Source organism: Somniosus microcephalus, unplaced genomic scaffold, assembly GCF_052327205.1.
Source record: "Somniosus microcephalus isolate GS21.2 unplaced genomic scaffold, FLI_Smic_1.0 unresolved_chr3, whole genome shotgun sequence".
Taxonomy (NCBI): domain Eukaryota; kingdom Metazoa; phylum Chordata; class Chondrichthyes; order Squaliformes; family Somniosidae; genus Somniosus; species Somniosus microcephalus.
In genome coordinates this window covers 62,498,509-62,516,088 of record NW_028225181.1, presented here as the reverse complement: position 1 = coordinate 62,516,088, position 17,580 = coordinate 62,498,509, and the positions used below count along the sequence as shown (strand labels likewise).

At 46.2% G+C, this 17,580-nt stretch overlaps 1 gene segment (V, D, J or C); it reads left to right on the top strand.

The window, feature by feature from the left end:
* The first annotated feature begins 1,568 nt into the window (after positions 1 to 1,568).
* LOC147091618 (Ig heavy chain C region-like) lies at positions 1,569 to 2,896 on the top strand. The segment is given in 2 exon segments: positions 1,569 to 1,959; positions 2,459 to 2,896. Coding segments are annotated over 2 exon segments (768 nt in total).
* Positions 2,897 to 17,580: the final 14,684 nt, after the last annotated feature.

Below are 17,580 nucleotides of genomic sequence, written 5' to 3'. Positions count from 1 at the left end.
AGGGCAATTGTTAACCAAATGCACCCACACTCCACCACCATAGATAGGGAAAGGGCAGTTGTTAACCAACTCTACCGCCACTCCATCACCACAGAAAATGAAAGGGCAGTGTTTAACCCACTGTGCCCCACACACCCTCCAATGATAGGGCAAGGGCAGTTGTTAACTCACTGTACTCCACTCCCACACCATTGATAGGGAAAGGACAATTGTAAGCCCACCGTATCTTCAATCGCCCAGCAGAAAGAGGGGAAATGGCGACTGTTAACCCATGAACCCCACTCTCCCACCAGAGAGAGGGGAACAGGCTATTGTTAACCCACTGTACACCCACTATCCCACCAGAAAGAGGGGAAAGGGCAATTTTTAAGCCACTGTATCTCCACTCACCCACCAGCGAGAGAATGAAGGGCAATTGGATTACCACTCTACCTCCCACTCCCCCAACAGAGAGAGGGGAAAGTGCAATTGTTATACCCACTGTATCTCCACTCACCCACCAGAGAGAGAATAAAGGGCAATTGTTATACCATTGTAACTCCCACTCCCCCAACAGAGAGAGGGGGAAGGGCAATTCTTAACCCACTGAATCTCCACTCACCCACCAGAGAATGAGGAAAGGGCAACTGTTATACCACTGTAACTGCCACTACCCACCTTCGAGTGGGGAGAGCGCAATTGTGAAGCCACTGGTTCTCCAGTCATCCACCAGTGAGAGAGGAAAGGGCATTTGTTATACCACTGTATCTCACAATCTCTCCCCCAAATGATGTTGAGGATGGGCGGCAACTGAAAATAGCAAAACAGAGATTGATAGATTTTTGTTAGGCAAGGTTATCAAGGGTTACAGAAAGAAAGCTGGTAGATGGTGTACAGGTGCAAATCCGCCATGATCTCATTGAATAACAGAACAAGCTGGATGGGATGAATGCCCACCTCCTATTCCTGTGTTCCTATTGCTGCCCTGCGGTCATACTTCATTCTGACTGTCACACCAGACATGAGAAATGCTCACTAATGACACAAATTAGCAAACTAACACACCACGGCATTTCAAATCATTCCCCACCACAAAAGAGGCCTTGGAGCTCCATTCTCCCGACGTATCACCTCTCCTCTGATGGGGGCTGCAACAGGTTCCTGCACATATTCATCGCCCCAAAAATCATAACAAGAAAACAGGAAATTCACTTTTTTCCTGTTCCACCTAAAATCCTGGATTTTATTTGACAGCCGTTTTGAAGCAGTGTAATTTTCGAGCTCCTGACACCTTGGGGCAGATGCATTATAATGATCAGAGATGTGTTTGGGCACCAGGATCTATAGACGGGCATAAAGGAGCAATGGATTTCGGCAAGAGCTCTAGTTAGTGCGTAACACAATTGCGCTTGAATTTATTCTTTTTTTTACGCCACGTATTTGCTTCACAGCACATTACAGGAAGCTCTGGGTGCAAATACCCAGGAAATGTTAAAGAGTTAGCCGGATTCGGTGCCATTTCTTTGTCTATCCAATAACGATGGTGTTTAAGCAACAGCAACAGGGTGAATTCACAATGGTGATTGAATCTCCTTGAGCCAGTAATGGCTGAATGCTGGTGTCCAGATTCTGAAGATGAAGCTTTGCTTGACTTTCATTTCCATTTCACAGATCCTATCACAAACAGCGATCCACTGATTATGCTTCGACAGCCATCACTAGAACAGGTCTTACTGGAGACAATGGTGATCTTAACCTGCGTCGTGTCTAATGCTCCTTATGGATTCACCATGTCCTGGACCCGAGGAAAGGAGACTTTGAAATCAGAAATTGCCATTCAACCCGGAGAGGAACCCAACAGCGTCATCAGCAACATAAACATCTCGACACAAGCCTGGCTGAGTGGGGATGAGTTCTCCTGCGTGGTGAGCCATCAGGATATGCCGACTGCTATAAGCGATTCCATCCACAAGGAAACAGGTGAGCAGTGAGAGTGTAGCAATAAGTGAGACACTGTGGCTATTTCCTGTGTATGTATACGGGCCAATTCATTATAGTAAGAGCTTTAATGGACCACTCTGATAATTCAGATTGGTAATTCCACTAACTAAACATTCTGGGACCCGAAATAATTCACCTAAGGGGAAAGTAGATAAGCCCATGAGGGAAAAGGTAATAGAACGATATGCTATTGTGGTTAGATGAAGTAAGGTGGGAGGTGTCTCCTGTGGAGCATAAACACCTGCCCAGATTTGTTGGGCCGAATGGCCAGTTTCTGTGCTGTGAATTCAACTATTCAAGCTCTCAGAGAGAAGGATTGCATATCCCTCAACTGCGGGTTGAAAACCGGACAGGATCCAGAGGGGAAAATAGGTACTTTAAAATTCAGCGTGAATCACATTTCCCTCACATCTAACCACCGCTTTCATTGTCTCTGGAATTCTCCAGCTTATTGTCCTTTATTCTAATTGTCCTGCAGCTCAAGATCTGCGTCAACCATCCGTGTCTGTCCTCCTGCCCTCGTCAGAAGAAATCTCCACACAGAGGTCCGTCACCCTCACCTGCTTAGCGAGAGGTTTCTCCCCCCGAGAGATCTTCATCAAGTGGACCGTCAATGACAAGCCGCTCAATTCCAGCAACTACAAGAACACCGAGGTGTTGGCGGAGAACGGCAGCAGTTCCTTCTTCATCTACAGCCTGTTATCCATTGCAGCGGAGGAGTGGGCCAACGGCGCTTCCTACTCCTGTGTGGTGGGACATGAAGCGATCCCCTTGAAGATCATCACCAGAACGGTCAATAAATCCAGTGGTAAACCAAGTTTTCTGAACATTTCCCTTATACTGATGGACACCGTCAATTCTTGTCAATGAGAAACTCTCGATTGCATTTCCGTTCTTAAATAAATATCAATAAATGCGTTGTCTTCCAACCGTGAGTTAAAAACACAGCCACTTAGTAAGTTGTGCTTCCCATTGTTGTCAAGGGGCGGGCTTTGTATCTGAAGTTGGGAGTTTTTGGGTCTTGGGTCCATGGCTTGTATAGTCAGCGCTCCCTGCTCAGATTCACCGTGAGTTAGAGATAAAATGAAGCTTTCTCATAAAACTTTACTCAACGTAACTTCAGCAACTTTCCTCCCGCTGGGGGAAGCTTAAAATTCCCATTTCCGACAAACAAAAGCAGCAGATTAAGATCTCGGTCTCCGCATTTCTCGTTCAATAGCAGAATACTGCAGATGGTGGAAATCTTAGATAAGAACAGGAAATGCTGGAAATTCTCAGCATTCAGGCGGCATCTGTGCAGAGAGAAATAGCTAACGTTTCAGGTCGATGACCATTTGCCTGCCTGTTGTTAACCCACTGTACCACAACACCCCTACCAGAGAGAGAGGAAAGGGCATTTGTTAACCCACTGTGCCACAACTCCACTACCAGAGAGAGGGGAAAGTGCAATTCTTAACCCACTGTACCACAACTCCCCTTCTAGAGAGAGGGGAAAGTGCAATTCTTAACCCACTGTACCACAACTCCCCTTCTAGAGAGAGGGGAAAGTGCAATTCTTAACCCACTGTACCACAACTCCCCTTCTAGAGAGAGGGGAAAGTGCAATTCTTAACCCACTGTACCACAACTCCCCTTCTAGAGAGAGGGGAAAGTGCAATTCTTAACCCACTGTACCACAACTCCCCTTCTAGAGAGAGGGGAAAGTGCAAGTGTTAACCCATTGTACCACAACTCCCTGCCAGAGAGAGGGGAAAGGGCAAGTGTTAACCCACTGTACCACAACTCCCCTAACAGAGAGTGAGGAAAAGGCAATTGTTAACCCATGGTACAGCCACTCCCCTACCCGAGAGTGAGGAAAAGGCAATTGTTAACCCACTGTACCACAACACCCCTACCAGAGAGAGAGGAAAGTGCAATTGTTAACCCACTGTACCACAACACCCTTACCAGAGAGAGAGGAAAGTGCAATTGTTAACCCACTGTACCACAACACCCTTACCAGAGAGAGGGGAAAGTGCAATTGTTAACCCACTGTACCACAACACCCTTACCAGAGAGAGGGGAAAGTGCAATTGTTAACCCACTGTACCACAACACTCCTACCAGAGAGAGGGGAAAGTGCAATTGTTAACCCACTGTACCAGAACTCCCCTATCAGAGAGGGGAAAAGGTAATTGTTAACCCAGTGTACCACAAAACCCTTACCAGAAAGACAGGAAAGTGCAATTGTTAACCCACTGTACCACAACTCCACTACCAGAGAGAGGGGAAAGGGCAATTGTTAACCCACTGTACCACAACACTCCTACCAGAGAGAGGGGAAAGTGCAATTGTTAACCCACTGTACCACAACTCCCCTTCCAGAGAGAGGGGAAAGTGCAATTGTTAACCCACTGTACCACAACTCCCCTTCCAGAGAGAGGGGAAAGTGCAATTGTTAACCCACTGTACAACAACACCCCTGCCAGAGAGAGGAAAGAGCAATTGTTAACCCACTGTACCACAACTCCCCTTCCAGAGAGAGGGGAAAGGGCAATTGTTAACCCACTGTACCACAACTCCCCTTCCAGAGAGAGGGGAAAGGGCAATTGTTAACCCACTGTACAACAACACCCCTGCCAGAGAGAGAGGAAAGGGCAAATGTTAACCCAATGTACCACAACTCCCTAACAGAGAGACAGGACAGGGCATGTGTTATTCTACTGTACCACAACTGACCTACCACAGAGAGGGGAAAGGGCAATTGTTAACCCACTGTACCCCAACTTCCCCACCAGAGAGAGAGGAAATGGCAATTCTTAACCCACTGTACCACAACTCCCCTACCACAGAGAGGAGAAAGAGCAATTGTTAACCCACTGGACCACAACTCCCTGCCAGAGAGAGAGGGGAAAGGGCAATTGTTAACCCACTGTACCACAACTGCCCTACCAGAGAGAGGGGAAAGGACAATTGTTAACCCAATGTACAACAACACCCCTGCCAGAGAGAAAGGAAAGGGCAATTGTTAACCCACTGTACACCCACTCCCCCACAGAGAGAGAGGAAAGGGCAATTGTTAACCCACTGTACACCCACTCCTCTACAAGAGAGAGAGGAAAGTGCAATTGTTAACCCACAGTACACCCACTCCTCTACAAGAGCGAGAGGAACGTGCAATTGTAAACCCACTGTACCCCCACTCCCCCACCAGAGAGAAAGGAAAGTGCAATTGTGAACACATTGTACACCCACTCCCCCACCACAAGAGAGAGAGTGGAAAGGTCAATTGTTAACCCAATGTACCACAACTCCCCTACCAGAGAGAGGAAAGGGCAATTGTTAACCCACAGTACACCCACACCCCTTCAGAGATAAGTGAAAGGGCAAATGTTAACACACTGTACTACCACACCCCTACCAGAGAGAGAGGAAAGGGCAATTGTTAACCCACAGTAATCCCACACCCCAACCAGAGATATGTGAAAGGGCAAATGTTAACCCACTGTACGACCACACCCCTACCAGAGAGAGAGGAAAGGGCAATTGTTAACCCACTGTACACCCACTCCCCCACCAGAGAGAGGAAAGAGCAATTGTTATCCCACTGTACACCCCACCCCACCACAAGAGAGAGAGTGGAAAGGACAATTGTTAACCCACTGTATCACAACCGCACAACCAGAGAGCGTGGAAAGGGCAATTGTTAACCCTCTGTACTCCCACACCCCTACCAGAGAGAAGGGAAAGTGTAAATGTTAACCCACTGTACTCACACACCCCTACCAGAGAGAGAGGAAAGGGAGATTGTTAACCCACTGTTCCCCGACTCCGTCTCCAGAGAGAGAGGAAAGGGCAATTGTTAACCGACTGTTTCTCCACTCCCCCAAAAGAGAGAGAGGAAAGGGCAATTGATAACCTACTGTTCCAACCACGCACACACCAGAGAGAGGGGAAATGGCAATTGTTAACCCAATGTACCACAACTCCCCCACCAGAGAGAGAGGAAAGTACAATTGTTAACCCAATGTACCACAACACCACACCAGAGAGAGGGGAAAGAACAATTGTTAACCCAATGTACCACAACACCCCCACCAGAGAGAGGGGAAAGAACAATTGTTAACCCAATGTACCACAACTCCACACCAGAGAGAGGGGAAAGGGCAATTGTTAACCCAATGTACCACAACTCCCCCACCAGAGAGAGAGGGGAAAGAACAATTGTTAACCCAATGTACCACAACTCCCCCACCAGAGAGAGTGGAAAGTACAATTGTTAACCCAATGTACCACAACTCCCCCACCAGAGAGAGGGGAAAGGGCAATTGTTAACCCAATGTACCACAACTCCACACCAGAGAGAGGGGAAAGAACAATTGTTAACCCAATGTACCACAACTCCACACCAGAGAGAGGGGAAAGGGCAATTGTTAACCCAATGTACCACAACTCCCCCACCAGAGAGAGGGGAAAGAACAATTGTTAACCCAATGTACCACAACTCCCCCACCAGAGAGAGGGGAAAGAACAATTGTTAACCCAATGTACCACAACTCCCCCACCAGAGAGAGAGGAAAGAACAATGGTTAACCCACTGTAACACAACTCCCCCACCAGAGAGAGGGGAAAGTACAATTGTTAACCCAATGTACCACAACTCCCCCACCAGAGAGAGGGGAAAGAACAATTGTTAACCCAATGTACCACAACTCCCCCACCAGAAAGAGGGGAAAGTACAATGGTTAACCCATTGTACCACAACTCCCCCACCAGAGAGAGGGGAAAGAACAATGGTTAACCCAATGTACCACAACTCCCCCACCAGAGAGAGGGGAAAGAACAATTGTTAACCCATTGTACCACAACTCCCCCACCAGAGAGAGGGGAAAGAACAATTGTTAACCCAATGTACCACAACTCCCCCACCAGAGAGAGTGGAAAGAACAATTGTTAACCCAATGTACCACAACTCCCCCACCAGAGAGAGGGGAAAGTACAATGGTTAACCCAATGTACCACAACTCCCCCACCAGAGAGAGGGGAAAGTACAATTGTTAACCCAATGTACCACAACACCACACCAGAGAGAGGGGAAAGTACAATTGTTAACCCAATGTACCACAACACCACACCAGAGAGAGGGGAAAGTACAATTGTTAACCCACTGTACCACAACTCCCCCACCAGAGAGAGAGGAAAGAACAATTGTTAACCCAATGTACCACAACTCCCCCACCAGAGAGAGGGGAAAGAACAATTGTTAACCCAATGTACCACAACTCCCCCACCAGAGAGAGGGGAAAGTACAATTGTTAACCCAATGTACCACAACACCACACCAGAGAGAGGGGAAAGTACAATTGTTAACCCAATGTACCACAACACCACACCAGAGAGAGGGGAAAGTACAATTGTTGACCCACTGTACCACAACTCCCCCACCAGAGAGAGGGGAAAGAACAATTGTTAACCCAATGTACCGCAACACCACACCAGAGAGAGGGGAAAGAACAATGGTTAACCCAATGTACCACAACTCCCCCACCAGAGAGAGGGGAAAGAACAATGGTTAACCCATTGTACCACAACTCCCCCACCAGAGAGAGGGGAAAGAACAATTGTTAACCCAATGTACCACAACTCCCCCACCAGAGAGAGGGGAAAGAACAATTGTTAACCCAATGTACCACAACTCCCCCACCAGAGAGAGGGGAAAGAACAATTGTTAACCCAATGTACCACAACTCCCCCACCAGAGAGAGGGGAAAGAACTATTGTTAACCCACTGTACCACAATTCCCCCACCAGAGAGAGGGGAAAGTACAATTGTTAACCCAATGTACCACAACTCCCCCACCAGAGAGAGGGGAAAGTACAATTGTTAACCCAATGTACCACAACTCCCCCACCAGAGAGAGGGGAAAGTACAATTGTTAACCCACTGTACCACAACACCACACCAGAGAGAGGGGAAAGTACAATTGTTAACCCAATGTACCACAACACCACACCAGAGAGAGGGGAAAGAACAATTGTTAACCCAATGGACCACAACTCCCCCACCAGAGAGAGGGGAAAGAACAATTGTTAACCCAATGTACCACAACACCACACCAGAGAGAGGGGAAAGAACAATTGTTAACCCAATGTACCACAACTCCCCCACCAGAGAGAGTGGAAAGAACAATTGTTAACCCAATGTACCACAACTCCCCCACCAGAGAGAGGGGAAAGAACAATTGTTAACCCAATGTACCACAACTCCCCCACCAGAGAGAGGGGAAAGGGCAATGGTTAACCCAATGTACCACAACTCCCCCACCAGAGAGAGGGGAAAGTACAATTGTTAACCCAATGTACCACAACTCCCCCACCAGAGAGAGGGGAAAGTACAATTGTTAACCCAATGTACCACAACTCCCCCACCAGAGAGAGGGGAAAGAACAATTGTTAACCCAATGTACCACAACACCACACCAGAGAGAGGGGAAAGTACAATTGTTAACCCAATGTACCACAACTCCACACCAGAGAGAGGGGAAAGAACAATTGTTAACCCAATGTACCACAACTCCCCCACCAGAGAGAGGGGAAAGAACAATTGTTAACCCAATGTACCACAACTCCCCCACCAGAGAGAGGGGAAAGTACAATTGTTAACCCAATGTACCACAACTCCCCCACCAGAGAGAGGGGAAAGTACAATTGTTAACCCAATGTACCACAACTCCCCCACCAGAGAGAGGGGAAAGAACAATTGTTAACCCAATGTACCACAACACCCCCACCAGAGAGAGGGGAAAGAACAATTGTTAACCCAATGTACCACAACTCCACACCAGAGAGAGTGGAAAGAACAATTGTTAACCCAATGTACCACAACTCCCCCACCAGAGAGAGGGGAAAGAACAATTGTTAACCCAATGTACCACAACTCCCCCACCAGAGAGAGGGGAAAGTACAATTGTTAACCCAATGTACCACAACTCCCCCACCAGAGAGAGGGGAAAGAACAATTGTTAACCCAATGTACCACAACTCCCCCACCAGAGAGAGGGGAAAGTACAATTGTTAACCCAATGTACCACAACTCCCCCACCAGAGAGAGGGGAAAGAACAATTGTTAACCCAATGTACCACAACTCCCCCACCAGAGAGAGGGGAAAGTACAATTGTTAACCCAGTGTACCACAACTCCCCCACCAGAGAGAGGGGAAAGTACAATTGTTAACCCAATGTACCACAACACCCCCACCAGAGAGAGGGGAAAGAACAATTGTTAACCCAATGTACCACAACTCCCCCACCAGAGAGAGGGGAAAGAACAATTGTTAACCCAATGTACCACAACTCCCCCACCAGAGAGAGGGGAAAGTACAATTGTTAACCCAATGTACCACAACTCCCCCACCAGAGAGAGGGGAAAGAACAATTGTTAACCCAATGTACCACAACTCCCCCACCAGAGAGAGGGGAAAGAACAATTGTTAACCCAATGTACCACAACTCCCACACCAGAGAGAGGGGAAAGAACAATTGTTAACCCAATGTACCACAACACCCCCACCAGAGAGAGGGGAAAGAACAATTGTTAACCCACTGTACCACAACTCCCCCACCAGAGAGAGGGGAAAGAACAATTGTTAACCCAATGTACCACAACTCCCCCACCAGAGAGAGGGGAAAGAACAATTGTTAACCCAATGTACCACAACTCCCCCACCAGAGAGAGGGGAAAGAACAATGGTTAACCCAATGGACCACAACACCACACCAGAGAGAGGGGAAAGTACAATTGTTAACCCAATGTACCACAACTCCCCCACCAGAGAGAGGGGAAAGTACAATTGTTAACCCAATGTACCACAACTCCCCCACCAGAGAGAGGGGAAAGAACAATTGTTAACCCATTGTACCACAACACCACACCAGAGAGAGGGGAAAGAACAATTGTTAACCCAATGTACCACAACTCCCCCACCAGAGAGAGAGGGGAAAGTACAATTGTTAACCCAATGTACCACAACTCCCCCACCAGAGAGAGGGGAAAGAACAATGGTTAACCCAATGGACCACAACACCACACCAGAGAGAGGGGAAAGTACAATTGTTAACCCAATGTACCACAACTCCCCCACCAGAGCGAGGGGAAAGTACAATTGTTAACCCAATGTACCACAACTCCCCCACCAGAGAGAGGGGAAAGAACAATTGTTAACCCATTGTACCACAACACCACACCAGAGAGAGGGGAAAGAACAATTGTTAACCCAATGTACCACAACTCCCCCACCAGAGAGAGGGGAAAGAACAATGGTTAACCCAATGTACCACAACTCCCCCACCAGAGAGAGGGGAAAGTACAATTGTTAACCCAATGTACCACAACTCCCCCACCAGAGAGAGGGGAAAGAACAATTGTTAACCCAATGTACCACAACTCCCCCACCAGAGAGAGGGGAAAGAACAATTGTTAACCCAATGTACCACAACTCCCCCACCAGAGAGAGGGGAAAGTACAATTGTTAACCCAATGTACCACAACACCACACCAGAGAGAGGGGAAAGTACAATTGTTAACCCAATGTACCACAACTCCCCCACCAGAGAGAGGGGAAAGAACAATTGTTAACCCATTGTACCACAACACCACACCAGAGAGAGGGGAAAGAACAATTGTTAACCCAATGTACCACAACTCCCCCACCAGAGAGAGAGGGGAAAGTACAATTGTTAACCCAATGTACCACAACTCCCCCACCAGAGAGAGGGGAAAGAACAATGGTTAACCCAATGGACCACAACACCACACCAGAGAGAGGGGAAAGTACAATTGTTAACCCAATGTACCACAACTCCCCCACCAGAGAGAGGGGAAAGTACAATTGTTAACCCAATGTACCACAACTCCCCCACCAGAGAGAGGGGAAAGAACAATTGTTAACCCATTGTACCACAACACCACACCAGAGAGAGGGGAAAGAACAATTGTTAACCCAATGTACCACAACACCCCCACCAGAGAGAGGGGAAAGAACAATGGTTAACCCAATGTACCACAACTCCCCCACCAGAGAGAGGGGAAAGAACAATTGTTAACCCAATGTACCACAACTCCCCCACCAGAGAGAGGGGAAAGAACAATTGTTAACCCAATGTACCACAACTCCCCCACCAGAGAGAGGGGAAAGAACAATTGTTAACCCAATGTACCACAACTCCCCCACCAGAGAGAGGGGAAAGAACAATTGTTAACCCAATGTGCCACAACTCCCCCACCAGAGAGAGGGGAAAGTACAATTGTTAACCCAATGTACCACAACACCACACCAGAGAGAGGGGAAAGTACAATTGTTAACCCAATGTACCACAACTCCCCCACCAGAGAGAGGGGAAAGAACAATTGTTAACCCAATGTACCACAACTCCCCCACCAGAGAGAGGGGAAAGAACAATTGTTAACCCAATGTACCACAACACCACACCAGAGAGAGGGGAAAGAACAATTGTTAACCCAATGTACCACAACTCCCCCACCAGAGAGAGGGGAAAGAACAATTGTTAACCCAATGTACCACAACTCCCCCACCAGAGAGAGGGGAAAGAACAATTGTTAACCCAATGTACCACAACACCACACCAGAGAGAGAGGAAAGTACAATTGTTAACCCAATGTACCACAACTCCCCCACCAGAGAGAGGGGAAAGTACAATTGTTAACCCAATGTACCACAACTCCCCCACCAGAGAGAGGGGAAAGAACAATTGTTAACCCAATGTACCACAACTCCCCCACCAGAGAGAGGGGAAAGTACAATTGTTAACCCAATGTACCACAACTCCCCCACCAGAGAGAGAGGAAAGTACAATGGTTAACCCAATGTACCACAACTCCCCCACCAGAGAGAGGGGAAAGAACAATTGTTAACCCACTGTACCACACCTCCCCCACCAGAGAGAGGGGAAAGTACAATTGTTAACCCAATGTAGCACAACACCACACCAGGGAGAGAGTGGAAAGAACAATTGTTAACCCACTGTACCACAACTCCCCCACCAGAGAGAGGGGAAAGAACAATTGTTAACCCAATGTACCACAACACCACACCAGGGAGAGAGTGGAAAGAACAATTGTTAACCCATTGTACCCCTACTCCCCTATCAGAGAGCGAGGTAAAGGCAATTATTAACCCATTGTACCACAACACCACACCAGAGAGATGGGAAAGGGCAATTGTTAACCCAATTTACCACAACACCACACCAGAGAGAGAGGAAAGGGCAATTTATAACCCACTGTACCAAACACCCCACCAGAGAGAGAGGAAAGGGCAATTGTTAGCCCACTGTAATACCACTCGCCTACCCAAGAGAGAGGAAAGGGCAATTGCTAACCCACTGTAACACAACACCCCACCAGAGAGTTGGGAAAGGTCAATAGTTAACCCAGTGTATCTCCACACCCCCCACCAAAGATAGAGCAAAGGGCAATTTTTAACCCACTGTACCACAACTCCCACACCTGAGAGAGGGGAAAGAGCTCTTGTTAACACATTGACTGCCCCACCAGACAGAGGGCAAAGAGCAAATATTAACTCACTGTACCACACATTCCCCCACCAGAGAGAGGGGGAAATGGCATTTGTTAACCCGTTGTACATTCATTCATTCCCCCACCAGAGAAATGGGAAAGGACAACTGTTAACCTAATTTATCTCCACTCACTCACCGGAGAGAGGGTAAAGGGCAATATTTAACCCACTGTATTTCCACGCACACACCAGAGAGAGGGTAAAGGGCAATATTTAACCCACTGTACTTCCACGCACACACCAGAGAGAGGGGAAAGGGCATTTGTTAACCCACTGTACATTCAATCCCCCACTGAGAGATGGGAAAGGACAATTGTTAACCTAATTTTTCTCCACTCCCGCAATGGAGCGAGGGTAAAGGGCAATATTTAACCCACTGTACTTCCACACACACACCAGAGAGAGGGGAAAGGGCAATATTTCACTCACTGTACTTCCACACACACACCAGAGAGAGGGGAAAGGGCAATATTTAACCCACTGTACTTCCACACACACACCAGAGAGAGGGGAAAGGGCATTTGGTAACCCACTGTACTTCCACACACACACCAGAGAGAGGGGAAAGGGCAATATTTAACCCACTGTACTTCCACACACACACCAGAGAGAGGGGAAAGGGCAATATTTAACCCACTGTACTTCCACACACACACCAGAGAGAGGGGAAAGGGCAATATTTAACCCGCTGTACTTCCACGCACACACCAGAGAGAGGGGAAAGGGCAATATTTAACCCACTGTACTTCCACGCACACACCAGAGAGAGGGGAAAGGGCATTTGGTAACCCACTGTACTTCCACACACACACCAGAGAGAGGGGAAAGGGCAATATTTAACCCACTGTACTTCCACACACACACCAGAGAGAGGGGAAAGGGCAATATTTAACCCACTGTACTTCCACGCACACACCAGAGAGAGGGGAAAGGGCATTTGGTAACCCACTGTACCTCGCAGTCCCCCACCAGAGAGAGGGCAAAGGGCTATTGATAACCCTCTTTAACCCACACTCCCGAGAGAGAGAAAGGGGAGGTGACCCAATATCTATTCTATGTACTCAGTTATCGTTAGTTAAAAAGCAGCTTCTAACTCACTGTTCAAAACTGTTCAAAATGCCGCATGAGAATCATATTGTAAAAAAATATATTCAACATGCTATTTTTATATAGGGTTTGGGATAAATTTGTCCCTTTTATTTGTAAAGTAATATATTATTATGTTAGACCAGATACATGCTGATGATTGACTCCACTTCTCATTTATCACGGTTGTGTCCCTGATGTTGCTGAGGACCATCGGTTGAAATGTTGCATTCCACCCTCTCTGTGCACACTTACACTTAAACACACACAGACACTCATATTAACACACACATCAATACACACACACTAGCACATCAAAACACAGACTCTCACCCTAACACACACATCAATACACACACACTTACACATCAACACACAGACACTCACCCTAACACACACATCAATACACTCACACTTACACAAAGCACACACAGACACCTGTATTAACACACACATCAATACACACACCCTTACACAAAGCACACACAGACACTCACCCTAACACACACATCAATACACACATACTTACACAAAGCACACACAGACACCTGTATTAACACACACATCAATACACACACCCTTACACAAAGTACACACAGACACTCACCCTAACACACACATCAATACACACATACTTACACAAAGCACACACAGACACTTACCCTAAAACACACATCAATACACACACACTTACACATCATCAGACACTCCTATTAACACACGCATCAATACACACACTCTTACACATCAACACACACAGCACACACCCTAACACACACATCGATACACACACACTAACACATCAACACACACAGACACTCACCCTAACACACACATCAATACACACACACTTACACATAAACACACGCAGACACTCCTATTAACACACACATCAATACACACACTTACACAAAGCACACGCAGACACTCACATTAACACACACATCAATACACACACACTTACACATCAACACACACAGACACTCACCCTAACACACACATCAATACACACACACTTACACATAACACACACAGACACTCATATTAACACACACAAACAGACACCCACAATAACACACACACAGACACACGCACAAACATACACATTAACACACAATTATACAAAACACACGTGGACACCCATATTAACACACACAAACAGACACTCACATTAATACACACACACACAGACACCCGCACAAACATATACATTAACACACACTTACAGAAAACAAACACACACACCCGGATTAACAAACACACACATTCACTCATATAAGCAGAAACATCGACACAGACACACTTACAGAAGAGACACACAGACACCTGCATGAGCACACACATCAACACACACACTCATTAAAAAAAAAGCACACACAGGCTCCTGCATTAACACAAATTTCAACATACACATTTGCACAAAACACAAACAAACACCCAAATTAACACACACATCAAGACACACACACGTACACAAAACACACACTGACACCCAAATTAACAAACACATCAATACACACACACTTACAAAAAACACACACCGACACCCACATTGACACACACATCAATACACACACTTACACAAAACACACACAGACACCCACAGTAATGTAAATATCAACACACACAGACCATTACACCAAACACACACAGACACCCGCATTAACACAAACATCAACACACACACACACTTACATAAAACACACACAGACACCCGCATTAACACACACATCAACACACACACACCCTTGCACAAATCACACACAGAGACACCCGCATTAACACAAACATCAACACAGACACCCTTACAAAAAACACACACAGGAACCCACATTAACATAAATATCAACACACACAGACCCTTATATAAAACAGACATAGACACCCGCATTAACATAAATATCAACACACGCACACACTTACACAAAGCACACAGAAACATGCACATTAACAGACACATCAACACACACACACACTTATAAAAAACACAAACAGACACCCGCATTAACACAATCATCAACACACACACTTACAAAAAGCACACACAGACACCCGCATTTATGCACACATCAAGGCACATACACTTACACAAAGCACACACAGACACCCACATTAACGCACACTTCCACATACACACACCCTTACACGAAGCACAAACAGACACTCACATAAAAACTCACATCAACACACACACACAATACAAACACACACAGACATCCGCATTAACACATCCATCAACATACACACCCTTACACAGAGCACACACAGACACGTGCATTACCGGCACATCAACACACACACACACACTTACACAAAACACACACAGACACCAGCATTAACACACACACAACACACACACATTCTTATCCAAGAACACACAGACACCCGTGTTATCAAACTCAACACACAAACAATCCCTTACACAAAAACTCACAGACACCCACATTAACACATACATCAACACACAAACAAACACTTACACAAACACACACAGACACCTGCATTAACAGACAAACAAGCACTTACACAAAAACACTCAGACACCCGCATTAACACACACATCAACACACAAACAAACCCTTACACAAAACACACACAGACACCCGCATTAACACACATCAACACACACACCCTTTCACAAACTCACAGACACCATCATTAACACAAACATCAATACAAACATACACAGACACCCACATTAACACACATCAACAGGCACACACACCCATACACAAAACACAGACAGACACCCACAGTAACACACATAACACACACACACACTTACACAAAACACAGACAGACACCCACATTAACACACACATCAACAAACACACATCCTTACACAAAACACACACAGACACCTGCATTAACACACATCAGCAGACACACAAACCATTACACAAAACACCCAGAGACACCAGCATTGACACACTCATCAACAGACACACACACTTACATGAAACACACAGACACCCACATTAACACACATATCAGCACACTCAGACCCTTTCACAAACACACAAAGACACCCGCATTAACACACATCAACAGACACACACACCATTACACAAAACACACACAGACACCCGAATTAACACATATCAACAGACACACACACCATTACACAAAACACCCAGAGACACCAGCATTGACACACTCATCAACAGACACACACTTACACGAAACACACACAGACACCCGCATTAACACACATATCAACACACACACCCTTACACAAAACGCACACAGCCACCAGCATGAACACACACAACACACACACACTTACGCAAAACACACAGACACCAGCATTAACACATACATAAAAAACACACCCTTACACAAAACACAGACAGACACCCGCATTAACACACACATCAACAAACACACATCCTTACACAATACACACAGACACCACATTGACACACACATCAACACACACAAACCCTTACACAATACACAAACAGACACCAGCATTAGCACACATCAACAAACACACATCCTTACACAAAACACACACTGACACCCATATTAACACACAACAACATACACACACCGTTACACAAAATACACACAGACCCCCGCATTAGCACACACATCAACACACACACAAATCCTTACACAAAACACGCACAGACACCCGCATTAACACATGTCAAAACACACACACACAAATCCTTACACAAAACACACACATACACCTGCATAAACACACATCAACACATACACCATTACACAAAACACACACAGTCTCCCGCATAAACAAACACATCAACTCGCACACACTTACAGAAAACAAACACCGACACCCACCTTAAAACACACATCAACACCCACACACGCTTACACAAAACTCACACAGACACTCGCAAAAACAAACACAACACACACACCCTTGCACAAAACACACAGAGACACCTGCATTAAGACACACAACTCACAT